Source organism: Mytilus trossulus, chromosome 9, assembly GCF_036588685.1.
Source record: "Mytilus trossulus isolate FHL-02 chromosome 9, PNRI_Mtr1.1.1.hap1, whole genome shotgun sequence".
NCBI classification, from domain to species: domain Eukaryota; kingdom Metazoa; phylum Mollusca; class Bivalvia; order Mytilida; family Mytilidae; genus Mytilus; species Mytilus trossulus.
This window is the reverse complement of record NC_086381.1, coordinates 4,873,192-4,887,817: the sequence shown is the minus strand read 5'-3', so window position 1 is coordinate 4,887,817 and position 14,626 is coordinate 4,873,192. Positions and strand designations below refer to the sequence as shown.

The window sequence follows — 14,626 nt, the reverse complement described above, 5'->3', positions numbered from 1 at the left end:
CTTAAACATTTTAAGTGGTAAGCTCTTGTTGATTCAGAAATACATGCCTCCGCTCGCAAAACTTTAAACTGCAGTATCTCTATAACGACAATAGATATCTCAAATCTGTTAAATGATAAATGATCTACAGTTGAAGGACAACATTATAGAAAAAGAATTGGGACAATTTCAAAGTTCACCAAGGTCACAATTAATCATCAAATATATGATGCAATACCAAACTTGAGAACCGGAAGTCATAGAGACATGGGACTATCACCATTCAACTCAGGACCACTTGACCTTTCAGAGATCACAATGTCAAGGTCATAGTATAATGTGAAGGTCAAGGTGAAATTGCATCATGACGTAACATTGACCTCAAATTGAAGGTCTTGAATTACTGATCATCTTTGCAGTATATAGTAGGTTGATATCTGTTACCTTAAAAAAGATATACACAAAATACTAGATTTTTAAGAATCATCCCGTTGTAACTTTTGAACAGACAGTCGGACATTTTTCGGTTAATAATATAAAATGTAGAGCTCGTCGAGAGGAACATTTTATACGCTGTATGTATGCAGCAAAGTCTTATCGTTTTCCTAATATGTAAGCTTCAAATTGCAGCGTATTTTTTTTTTGCACTCGGTGAACTTTGACCTTGAGTGCATATTAAAGGTCATATGAATTTAAGATTATTGGTGAAGGTTCAAAGTCTCTATGACTTCCGGTTCTCGAAATAAAATTTTTGAATTATTTTTTTTAATTTTTAAAGGGAAATAACTCCTTATAAGGGTTAGTAACAAATTAATTGTTTATGTTTATAAACATTGCCTTCTGTTCTAATACATGCTGTCATTTTCAATTAAATTCTATCTCTGATACTTTTTGAAAAAAATGCAAATAAAAGAAATTGCTTCAAGGGGATATAACTCTCAAAGTAGATGATGAAATCCTATGCAGCCTCATATGGTAATACATCATTGTGAGATCTACCTATTGTCCAAATAAAGTCATGATATCTTTAAACACATTTTGGGGGGACCATGTTGAAAAAAATTAATAAAAGGGAGATAACTTCTTAAGGGGCAGGTGAAATCCTACAAAAGTTCATCTGGTAAAAGTTCATGTTGAGGTCTATCGATGGTTCAATTTTGGGATTGATAACTCCAATAGAAGCGGTAGGAGGGCGTGCCAAAAAAATGCTGGAAGAAAAAAAAGAAAAAAAAACATTAGAAAAACAATAAGGTCTTTCCCATGTGGGGGAAAGACCTTAAAAACAACTAGTATCTCAATTGTTTGTAAAACAATTGAAAGGTCTTTCCTGTAAAAGTGATGTTTTCGTCATGTTCTTTGTACGACCTTACGTTTGATATACGACAAGCATACCTTCTGAAATTTTTCGCTTTTTACACTTAATGACCTCATCCGCCTACATTTTTCAGATCGGAAGTATGATATATGTAACATAGAGTAGATGAGCATTCATTTGATGTGCGACAACGCCATGTTCTAGAAATTTTGATTTTTGCACTTAATAACCCTATCCAACTAATTTTTGGAGGTCGGAAATTTGATATTCAAATGTACACATCATGACCTTTTATTTGATATACAACAACCCTATCTTAAAAGTAAATTTATTTTTTGCACTCAATAACCCCATCCAACCAATTTTTGGGGGACGCCAATTTGAAATTTGAAATGTACGCTTTATGTTCTTTCATTTGATATGCGACAACCTTACCATCTGAGAAATTTGAGTTTTTGCACTAAATGACCCCACCCTTCCACCTGGGATGAAAAAGAGGTTTAAAATTTTCATCTTGAAGTAGAGTTTATTAAGACCTTCAATTTGATATATCAGATGACCCCTTTTGACAAAGTGCAAATAATGATGCAATATCAACTATATAAATAGAAGTAATGAAACTTACAAAGTCAATGCAAAACATGAAAATTTCAAAATGATTTTTTTGTGTTTTTTTTCCATGGAATGTTTTTGGTATTTGGTCAAACATATAGCTATGTTAACTTCTTCAATTTCGAAAACATTTTAAGCGGTAAGCTCTTGTTGATTCAGAAATACATGCCGCCGCTCGCAAAACTTCAAACTGCATTATCTCTACAACGACAATAGATATCTCAAATCTGTTAAATGATAAATGATCTACAATTGAAGGACAACATTATGGGAAAAGAATTGGGACAATTTCATGGTTCACCAAGGTCACAATTAATCATCAAATATATGATGCAATACCAAACTTGAGAACCGGAAGTCGTGGAGACATGGGACTACCACCATTCAACTCAGCACCACTTGACCTTTCAAATATCTCAAGGTCAAGGTCATAGTATACTGTGAAGGTCAAGGTGAAATTTCATCTTGACCTGACATTGACCTCAAATTGACGGTCTTGAATTACTGATCATCTTTGCAGTTTATAGTAGGTTGGTATCTGTTACCTTTAAAAAGATATACACACAATACTATACTTTTAAGAATCATCCCGTTGTAACTTTTGAACAGACAGTCGGACATTTTTGGACTTATCATATAAAATGTAGAGCTTGTCGAGAGGAACATTTTATACGCTGTATGTATAGAGCAAAGTGTTATCGTTTTCCTAATATTTAAGCTTGAAATTGCAGCGTAATTTGTTTTTGCACTCAGTGACCTTTGACCTTGACTGCATATTAAAGGTCACATAAATTAAAGCTTATTGGTGAAGGTCCCAAGTCTCTACGACTTCTGGTTCTCGAAATACAATTTTTCTAAAATTATGTACAATTTTTCAAGGGGAATAACTCCTTATAAGAGTTAACAACAAAATGATTGTACATGTTCATTAACATCGCCATCTGTTCTTGTACATGTTGCTGTTTTCAAATCGATACTAGCTTGAATACTTTTTGAGAAAAATGTAAAAGAAAGAAATTGCTTCAAAGGGACATAACTCTCATAGGGAATGATGAAATCCTTAGCAGCCTCATATGGTAACACATCATGATGAGATCTAGCTATTGTCCAAATAAGGTCATAATATCTTTTAAAACATTTAAGGGGGGCCATGTTGAAAAAAATCAATAAAAGGGAGATACCTTCTAAAGGGGATGATGAAATCCTACAAAAGTTCATCTGGTAAAAGTTCATGATGAGGTCTATCAATGATCCATATTTGGTCTTGATAACTTCAACAGAAAGGGGATGAGGCCTTGTCAAACAAATGTTGGAAGAAAAAAAAGAAAAAGAAAAAAAAACATTAGAAAAACAATAAGGTCTTTCCTCACGTAGGGGAAAGACCTTAAAAACACTAGTATCTCAATTGTTTGTAAAACAATTGAAAGGTCTTTCCTGTAAAAGTGATGTTTTCGTAATGTTCTTTGTACGACCTTTCGTTCGATATACGACAAGCATACCTTCTGTAACTTTTCGCTTTTTACACTTAATGACCTCATCCGCCTACATTTTTTAGATCGGAAGTATGATATATGTAACACAGGGTAGATGAGCTTTCATTTGATATGCGACAACGCCATGTTTTAAAAAGTTTGATTGTTGCACTTAATAACCTCATCCAACCAATTTTTGGAGGTTGGGAATTTGATATTTCAAATGTATACATCATGACCTTTCATTTGATATACAACAACCCTATCGTAAAAGAAAATTTATTTTTTGCACTCAATGACCCCATCCAACCAATTTTTGGGGGACGTCAATTTGAAATTTGAAATGTACGCTTTATGTTCTTTCATTTGATATGCGACAACCTTACCATTTGAGAAATTTGAATGTTTGCACTAAATGACCCCACCCTTCCCCCTGGGATGAAAAGGGGGGTTAAAATTTTCATTTTTTAAGTAGAGTTTATTAAGACCTTCAATTTGATATATCAGATGACCCCATTTGACAAAGTGCAAATAATGATGCAATATCAACTATATAAATAGAAGTTATGAAACTTACAAAGTCAATGCAAAACATGAAAATTTCAAATTGATTTTTTGGTGTTTTTTTCCATGGAATGTTTTTGGTATTTGGTAAAACACATAACTATGTCAACCTCTTCAATTTCTAAAACATTTTTCGTGGTAAGCTCTTGATGATTCAGAAATACATGCCTCCGCTCGCAAAACTTCAAACTGCATTATCTCTAAAACGACAATAGATATCTCAAATCTGTTAAATGATAAATGATCTACAGTTGAAGGACAACATTATAGAAAAAGAATGTGGACAATTTCAAAGTTCACCAAGGTCACAATTAATCATCAAATATATGATGCAATACAAAACTTAAGAACCGGAAGTCGTAGAGACATGGGACTATCACCATTCAACTCAGGACCACTTGACCTTTCAAATGTCACAAGGTCAAGGTCATAGTATAATGTGAAGGTCAAGGCGAAATTTCATCATGACCTGACATTGACCTCAAATTGAAGGTCTTGAACTACTGATCATCTTTGCAGTTTATAGTAGGTTGATATCTGTTACCTTTAAAAAGATATACACACAATACTATACTTTTAAGAATCATCCCGTCGTAACTTTTGAACAGACAGTCGGAATCTTTTGAGCTTAGTGTATAAAATGTAGAGCTCGTCGAGAGGAACATTTTATACACTGTAAGTATGCAGCAAACTCTTATCGTTTTCTTAATATGCAAGCTTGAAATTGCAGCGTAATTTTTTTTTGCACTTGGTGACCTTTGACCTTGGGTGCAAATTAAAGGTCACATGAACTTAAGATTATTGGTGTAGGTCCCAAGTCTTTACGACTTCCGGTTCTCGAGATACAATTTTTCAAAAATTGTGTATATTTTTTCAAGGGAAATAACTCCTTATAAGGGTTAACAACAAAATGTTTGTATATGTTTATTATCATTGCCATTTGGTCTTGTACATGTTGCCGTTTTCAAATCGATTCTATCTTGAATACTTTTTGAGAAAAATGTAAAAGAAAGAAATTGCTTCAAGGGGACGTAACTCTCATAGGGAATGATGAAATCCTTAGCAGCCTCATATGGTAACACATCATGATGAGATCTAACTTTTGTCCAAATAAGGTCATGATATCTTTTAAAACATTTAAGGGGGGTCATGTTGAAAAAAATCAATAAAAGGGAGATAACTTCTAAAGGGGATGATGAAATCCTACAAAAGTTCATCTGGTAAAAGTTCATGATGAGGTCTATCAATGATCCAGATTTGGTCTTGATAACTTCAACAGAAAGGGGATGAGGCCTTGTCAAACAAATGTTGGAAGAAAAAAAAAAAAAAAGAAAAAGAAAAAAAAACACTAGTATCTCAATTGTTTGTAAAACAATTGAAAGGTCTTTCCTGTAAAAGTGATGTTTTCGTAATGTTCTTTGTACGACCTTTCGTTCGATATACGACAAGCATACCTTCTGTAACTTTTCGCTTTTTACACTTAATGACCTCATCCGCCTACATTTTTTAGATCGGAAGTATGATATATGTAACACAGGGTAGATGAGCTTTCATTTGATATGCGACAACGCCATGTTTTAAAAAGTTTGATTGTTGCACTTAATAACCTCATCCAACCAATTTTTGGAGGTTGGGAATTTGATATTTCAAATGTATACATCATGACCTTTCATTTGATATACAACAACCCTATCGTAAAAGAAAATTTATTTTTTGCACTCAATGACCCCATCCAACCAATTTTTGGGGGACGTCAATTTGAAATTTGAAATGTACGCTTTATGTTCTTTCATTTGATATGCGACAACCTTACCATTTGAGAAATTTGAATGTTTGCACTAAATGACCCCACCCTTCCCCCTGGGATGAAAAGGGGGGTTAAAATTTTCATTTTTTAAGTAGAGTTTATTAAGACCTTCAATTTGATATATCAGATGACCCCATTTGACAAAGTGCAAATAATGATGCAATATCAACTATATAAATAGAAGTTATGAAACTTACAAAGTCAATGCAAAACATGAAAATTTCAAATTGATTTTTTGGTGTTTTTTTCCATGGAATGTTTTTGGTATTTGGTAAAACACATAACTATGTCAACCTCTTCAATTTCTAAAACATTTTTCGTGGTAAGCTCTTGATGATTCAGAAATACATGCCTCCGCTCGCAAAACTTCAAACTGCATTATCTCTAAAACGACAATAGATATCTCAAATCTGTTAAATGATAAATGATCTACAGTTGAAGGACAACATTATAGAAAAAGAATGTGGACAATTTCAAAGTTCACCAAGGTCACAATTTATCATCAAATATATGATGCAATACAAAACTTGAGAACCGGAAGTCGTAGAGACATGGGACTATCACCATTCAACTCAAGACCACTTGACCTTTCAAATGTCACAAGGTCAAGGTCATAGTATAATGTGAAGGTCAAGGTGAAATTTCATCATGACCTGACATTGACCTCAAATTGAAGGTCTTGAACTACTGATCATCTTTGCTGTTTATAGTAGGTTGATATCTGTTACCTTTAAAAAGATATACACACAATACTATACTTTTAAGAATCATCCCGTCGTAACTTTTGAACAGACAGTCGGAATCTTTTGAGCTCAGTGTATAAAATGTAGAGCTCGTCGAGAGGAACATTTTATACACTGTAAGTATGCAGCAAACTCTTATCGTTTTCTTAATATGCAAGCTTGAAATTGCAGCGTAATTTTTTTTTGCACTTTGTGACCTTTGACCTTGGGTGCAAATTAAAGGTCACATGAATTTAAGATTATTGGTGTAGGTCCCAAGTCTTTACGACTTCCGGTTCTCGAGATACAATTTTTCAAAAATTGTGTATATTTTTTCAAGGGAAATAACTCCTTATAAGGGTTAACAACAAAATGTTTGTATATGTTTATTATCATTGCCATTTGGTCTTGTACATGTTGCCGTTTTCAAATCGATTCTATCTTGAATACTTTTTGAGAAAAATGTAAAAGAAAGAAATTGCTTCAAGGGGACGTAACTATCATAGGGAATGATGAAATCCTTAGCAGCCTCATATGGTAACACATCATGATGAGATCTAACTTTTGTCCAAATAAGGTCATGATATCTTTTAAAACATTTAAGGGGGGCCATGTTGAAAAAAATCAATAAAAGGGAGATAACTTCTAAAGGGGATGATGAAATCCTACAAAAGTTCATCTGGTAAAAGTTCATGATGAGGTCTATCAATGATCCATATTTGGTATTGATAACTTCAACAGAAAGGGGATGAGGCCTTGTCAAACAAATGTTGGAAGAAAAAAAAGAAAAAAAAGAAAAAAAAAAAACATTAGAAAAACAATAAGGTCTTTCCTCGCGGAGAGGAAAGACCTTAATTAAAAGCTGATACCCAACAATCACGTTTACTTCATAAATATCATAAAATGATAAGGATACGTCTTGCACTGACGTCAAACCTAGATACAATAGAGACATCGTTACTACTGCGGTATTTCCAAAGTCCTCCAATCCCGTTTCTGCATTGGAAATTCCGCGAAAAATAATGACGTTTGCGGTTCAATAGTTCAACGCTTGCAATTTGAAAAAATAGTGAAACTACTGTGTACTTAATTTATACAGAAAATAAAAACTGAGGTATAAAAATGTTTTCTTTAATAAACTGCAGTATCCATATTTACAATATATGAATTTTGAAACACATTGAAATATTTTCTTGAGAATTATTCAAAAAGGCATTCCCATTTTTATGAATGTGATGTGAAATGACGGTGGGCATTAATACCATTACCAAGCTATGTTGGAAGATGGTCTAGATACCATTCGATTTCAATCTCTAAAACTGAATAACTGTAAAGTCCAGGTTTTTAAATAAAAAAGTGTTCAATTTTACAAAATACTACCGTTTTCCCTCAGTATAAAGTAGGAAATTGATAGCACAAAAACATCTTACTTTATATTGGTGTATTCTCCATGGTATCAAAAAAGTTAAAATTAAGATTCAAAATAAGCTATATAAAACAATTTGTTTCTAAGATACAACGTTCAATCGTCGTTCTTCATAAGCACAGTGTTGTTATTTGTAGAAGATTCATGAATTCTGTCGATAAAGTACACCATGACGATTCGAAACATAGAAAACAGAGTCCACTATATAATGTTTTAAAATCTTCTCTTGAAAGCTTTGTTAGGGAAACACTTGAACCCGACACAGGTTATAATACTAGCTGCGGTGCTGTTGTTGATCGTTTGTGTAACATCATGAAACAGAATTTCCCAAAAGAACTGCGACCAGCACAGATCATCAAGGTAGTATTTCTTTTTTTTTAACTGTTTGATTTATCTATCTAAATGTACTTTTAAATTTGTAAACAAATAAAACGACTTCCTTTATTTCAAAACATGTTAATATAAAAAAAAAAATCATTGTATAGTTAAAAACATAAACCTGTTATTGTCATTACTGATTCTATTACTAATAATAGTATTCAAAAAGACTTAATTAATAAAGGTTTCATTACATTCTCTATTTTAGGGTGGCTCCCTTGGTAAAGGTACGGCAGTGAAGGGAAAATCAGATGTCGATCTTGTAGTTTTTTTACCGTTTGATTCAATTCGATCCCTTCAAGAGAAAATGGACACAGTACTAAATGACATGGAAACCTACTTGCATGATGGGGAATGTACGATTGAGGGCCAAACCCAACACGCTGTAAAGGTGTCTGTGTCATGTCATCAAGGACATACTCATGATGTTGACATTTTGCCTAGCATCAGCTTTCTAGACAAATGTAAGTACAAACCATATAGGATAGATTAAAGATCGTAAACAAACGTTCAGTTTATCAGTTCAGGTGTAATACACATTATTACTTGAATGTCAAAAAAACGAATTGCATGAGCTGCATATTTGTAAACAAACCTAAGGTGACATTTAGTTATTAAAATCATCATCCCTTGATCACTGTTTGGGAGTTATCTCATTGGCAATCATATCACATTTCCTTATCTGTATATATATTTCACACATATGAGGCTTAAACATAACTCACTATCTTAAATCGATCTATCTTAGACTTCTCTTTAGAGTTACAGTGTTTTTATCACGAATATCCTTTTTAAGCTCGCTTGGCATGAAGGGCCGGTATGAGCTTTTGCTGTCACTTGGGATCCATAATCGGGAGTCGGTCTGGTCGTCGTTCATTGTCCGTTGTCCGTCGTTTTCCATCGTCCGTTTACATTTAACAAATCATCTCCTCTTAAAGAATTGGACTAATTTAACCAAACTTGTCCACAATCATTAATTGGATAGTCAGGGTTTAAATATTTCCGATGACCTTGCCTGTCGACAAACATGACCGAAATGGCTACACATAAAAATAGAAATGCAATTATATAGATAAAGAAAATCAGACAGTAAAAAAAGAGATGAGATCTATCTAATGTCTCTTGACATCAAAACTGTCAGGAATTATCGCCCATTTATTTTGAATGTTTGCCAATTAACTTGATAACTATAATAAATAAATAGAAATTTTAAACAGTAAGAAAGTATCAGCAAGGTATTATCTACAACTGACTGTAATGTATGACTTTGATAGAAAATACTTGAAAATTTCATTTTGGGCTACAGGAACATAAACTTTCAATATCAAGATCAGTTTAGTTGATTTTTTTCTTGTTTGTTCTACTACTTAAAAGACTTTCCACAATTTTTAACATGGGTTCAGTAAAAAATCCCATTTATACAACTTAAGGTATAAAACTTTCATTTGAGATAATAAATGGGATTTTTGTGAGTTTTTGCAATGTTTACACCAGGCTATGTTATCTGCCAAATACATGCTATGACGCAATGATAAAAGGGATAAAAATCAAATAATTTCATTAAATGTTGATGACAACAACTTTTTTTTGGTAGTAAAATAACCATGTTTTAATGCTGATACCACAGAAAAAACTTACTGTGCACTTATAACAATTTGGGACATTTTTTTAAGGAAAGCATATTGTCAGGGTGGGGAAAGCTAAAAATAGCACAAATTCAAGTTTAAGGCTCTAAATTTGCAATATGTGACTTTTTACCCCAAAAAAGATTGAAATGTGACAACTATCACTTCATATGATCAGTTAAGTAAAAAAAATCAATTGTTTTCTGAATTTGAGGTTTCACAGCATTTCCCTTAAAGGTGTCAGACCACCAATTAAAAGTCCCTATCTGTTCAACCAAATTTTGCCATTTTCATAGCTTTCTAAATTTTTTATCTTAAGTTTGACCTCTTACAAACCAGGTATGTCCTGAATCGTACAGGTATCACCTTTCCTCATGCCAATTTTCGACATACCTTTAAAGCCATATAAGAAAGAAGAGACCTTCCGAATGGATGTACCACTAAAAATAACCCCTGGTTTTCTTGAAATCTTAAATAAGAAAACTATGGAGCGCATTAATCCTCAATTTTTTATTTCAACTCATAGACAAATAAATTTGGGCTCAAAATGGTCTTGATATATTTCTCTTTCACCAAAAGTTTCATTTCTGCAAATTTGTTGTGTAGTTTAAGTAAACGATGACATCAAATGCACTATTTTTTGTCCCGAGTAGGCCTACTTTTACATACGTTCTAAATTTGAGGGAGTAATTGGTGGTCTGACACCTATAACGCAGATGCTGAATTGAATTGCAAAATCTTTGTAAACTATTCAAACAATGCAATGTGAAACATTATTATGAGCTGATTGTTTTCTTGAATTGTTCATTTGAAATGTTTATGCCTAAATGAAGTTTGTTTTAACTTGCCTGAGAAAAATTGAGATTGTTATCTTTATTGTTCCAATAATCTAGTGAAATTGTGTTTCCATCTGTAACATTCAATATTTTATGATGTGAAATTAAGCTACATTTGTGTAAACAAAAATATGAAGACGGCCAGTAAACACTATTCTAGTTCTGTACATAAAACGCTGCTATAATTATATCCTCAACATTTTTTACTTAACGAATTGTATGAAATATTCATTTTTATGCAATCAAATGTAATATGATTCAAACGAATATGCTTTATATTATTTTAGATAATTCAAACCAAGAGATATATGAGAGGATGAAGGGTTTAAGTGAAACCGATCAATCTTTCTATTCTGCTGCGTTGGTGCCACTACAAATAGATTTTGTTTCTCAACGACCAACCAAGCTTAAATCATTGATTCGATTAGTAAAATATTGGAGGAAAACATCGTTTCAGGTATGTGCTTGAATATATAAAGATTATTTTTACATAAATGATATAAACAGTTATAGCATCTACTGTAATATTGGTACTATGGTATGTCAATATCGTGGTTAAACATCGTATGATCTTCTGTAGACATTTTTATCAGAGAAAACACGAGGCATCGTGAGACACCAGAAGTGTATATTGTTATCATAGCAAAATCACTAACAGATTAAATACGTTTACAACCTTTTGCCCTTCTGAAGGTTTCTAATTTTGAATATTGGGAACATAGGTTTACTGCTGCGTCCATGTGAGATATGCTAATCATAATAAGTTACTATGAGTAAAGAAAGAAGAAAGATACCAAACAGACGATTAAACAAGGCAAATAAACCAGGCATCAAGATGGTGAAACGTAAAAAAAATGACACATAGCAATAAGAAATCATTAGAAACAGGACTATATAATGAGGAGCAAAACAAAACCCATCTAAACTGGCGGCAAAATAAAGTTATGTAAATGATCAATGATCAATAAAAAAAAGGCATAGTGTATGTTAATCTTCACACAGTCTTATATGTATTAGATTTTTTTATGTAGGACTATTGTTCATTCTTTTTCGTATACACTGCCCTTAAAGTTTTTCTTTCATTTACATTTTTATACAATTAATAATCCAACAGCAGCGATATCTACCCAGTACTTTAATAAAAAAAAAATAGACCAATACTGTTATGAACTCAAATAATTACCACTCATACTATCATTTCTTAGTAAAGTACAGGAGACAAAATACTTCCAACATCATACCCTTTAGAAGTCATCCCTATCAGTCAATGGCTTAAAGAATGCGGTCGTGAAAAATTCGACTTACGGAAAGGCTTCTACAACGTTCTGAAAGCACTTGTGAATTATCCTAATTTAGCTTATGTCTGTGAAGATAACTACAATTCTTCTAGTGTGAAAAGGTAAGTGAATTAAAATAACATTTTATTAAAGGTGTTCATGATAACATTTATTACATTATATATCCTGGACAGTTTTGAAGTAACTAATGCTACATTCTGTTCAAACTATGCAAACATGTATATTTACTTTAAACTGAAGTAAGTCTCTGCTTTTAAATTAATTTACATTTTGCAGTGATGTCGCAGATTTGTCATTTCTAAAAACTGAATGAGAATATTTATCAATGAGATTCCATACACCGTTTTTTTAACATTTCCGACGATAAACTTCCACAGGGATAGCTCTATAGATCTGAATATATGACCATATTCTTTTAATGCTTGTATCAATCATTCACCAATTTCATCTAGGATAATTATTCCATGGACACAGGGTCAATTTTAAATGACTTCATTCAAATACATGAACTGGAAAAAATTTCCGTCTTCTCACTGATTTATAAGTTTACTATTTTTCTATATTAGTAAATTAGACATGGAACTTATTAACAAGTGTCCAGTATTTGAAATTGTAGATCATTGAAGCAGAATTGGTACGTAATGGATCCTGCTAACCCATTTAACAACTTGATGCGAAGGTGTAATTGCTGGAAGGAAGTCAAAACTATTGCTAAAATATGTCTTAACGAACCTCTTTTGAGTGACCTAAGTGGTGATGTGGGTTGGATCTAACAGGCATCACTGATTATGTTATCAATTGTTACCAGAGGCTACGGATATACAGAATGCTTTTGTTAGGAAATTGTTCACACGTAGTATTTAATTGATGTTACACTGAAATTTTTCGTTTTTCATATTTGTCACTAAGCTTTTATTATACAGGAAAACCAAACAACGTCTTTCTGATTTCGAAACAGCCCTGATCAAGTGTATCATAAATTAGCTGATAGAGCGATTTCTATTAGCTTTTTATAAGTCTTTTTCATGTCTTGCCATTTTGTTAATCAATTTTTGTAATAACAGTTGGTTAATGATTTTGTGTATTAAATGTATTCTTTTGGAATCTGTTGATACTTCCTTTCACTCTTGTTTTTTTTGTTCGATTAACTAGGTTTTATATACGTTTGTTGTGTGAGTTTTTTATTTTGTCATTTGATAAAAAGTAAAATCACAAAATACTGAACTCCGTGAAACATTTAATCGGAAAGACCCTAATCCCATGAAACAAATCAAATGATAAAACACATCAAACGTATGGACAACAACTGTCCTATTCAGTTCACAATCTAAGAAACAAACAATCATTTACAAAAAAGCACAAAAGCATCTATCAAATTAAAAAAAAAACACAATCATTGCTTCGCGTCGCATAGGAAAACAAATTGTCGTTCAATGTTTATGTTCCGAAGCATATGAGTATTTGGACCATACGCGCATGGTTATGACCATATGCATATACTCATAATCATATGAGTATAATACTCGTTTGGTTATAAACGAGACAGACCATATGAGTATTTGGACCATATAGGTATCCCAAAATGCAATAAATAAGTTTTAATAAAACAATAATCTTTATCTTAAAAATTGATTTTTATATAAAAATGTTTTTAACATTTCACAATTCAAAGGCTACACAAATATTTCAATAAGAGACCACCGTCAGTTGACTTAGTTTTCATCGCTAATTGTATTATTATATGTAAGGTTAGAATTACATTCACTTCCACAAGGTATCTAATTTTTTCTGCATTTACACGTTTTGACTGTGCACGAACTTTTTCAGTTACACCTTTTGCTTGCGAGTGACAATCGAGTTTTCTTTGCAGCTGCGTGCATTGATATCGAGAGGTCTAGGGCCATTCCGATGAGTTAACGGTGTTTTTAAGACGCTCTAGATGTCCAATATCGAAACATGACTGCAGTACACCATATTCACAGGACAAATTAAATAAATTATGGTCCTGGCCGGTGATGTCATCTACTTTACACAATAAACGTTGTAAATCATTAGACCCGGTATACGTAAAGTAACAAAATTTCCTTTTACAAATTGTGCATGTTATTCTTTACATCTTGTTATTGTACTTCAAATAGTAAGAAAATTTAAATGTGTGAAACTGCTTATTTTTATTTAGTTAATCTTTTTTTATTATTAAAATATAATAGAATGACATTTTTAATGACGTAACAACTAGATGGGTCATATCGTATGAAGAGCTCAAAAGTGTATAAAGTAAACGTGTTGATTACCCGGACCATACGCGTATGGTCCAAATACTCTTATGGTCCGGAACATTTATTCAAAACAATTTTATAATTTCACATGAGGAATGTTGGCATATAGGATTAAAAAATCAAAAGTTATGCTAGAAATAATTTCAGAAATGGAGATTCAAAATTGTCTAGAGGATTACTTAGAATTATTAAGAATCCACATATGGTTAATTCGGTATTTTTTTTATTTTTCAAAGAATGCAAATTAAAATTAAAAAAGAAAAGAGGAAAACAATTAAACAAATATTTTGTTGTTGATTATTCGCTATGGATC

General features: G+C 32.4%; 1 protein-coding gene and 1 long non-coding RNA gene across 2 annotated transcripts; both read left to right on the top strand.

The window, feature by feature from the left end:
• Positions 1 to 8,038: 8,038 nt before the first annotated feature.
• LOC134683617 (2'-5'-oligoadenylate synthase 1A-like) lies at positions 8,039 to 8,768 on the top strand. The gene is made up of 2 exons (XM_063542928.1): positions 8,039 to 8,257; positions 8,484 to 8,768. The coding sequence occupies exons 1-2, from the start codon at positions 8,042 to 8,044 to the stop codon at positions 8,766 to 8,768; spliced, it is 501 nt and encodes a 166-aa protein (XP_063398998.1). The 5' UTR covers positions 8,039 to 8,041.
• Positions 8,769 to 11,029: 2,261 nt separating this feature from the next.
• Positions 11,030 to 12,902, top strand: LOC134685008 (uncharacterized). Its single transcript, XR_010101244.1, has 3 exons — positions 11,030 to 11,193; positions 11,942 to 12,135; positions 12,651 to 12,902. It is a non-coding gene; the product is annotated as an uncharacterized LOC134685008 (long non-coding RNA).
• Positions 12,903 to 14,626: the final 1,724 nt, after the last annotated feature.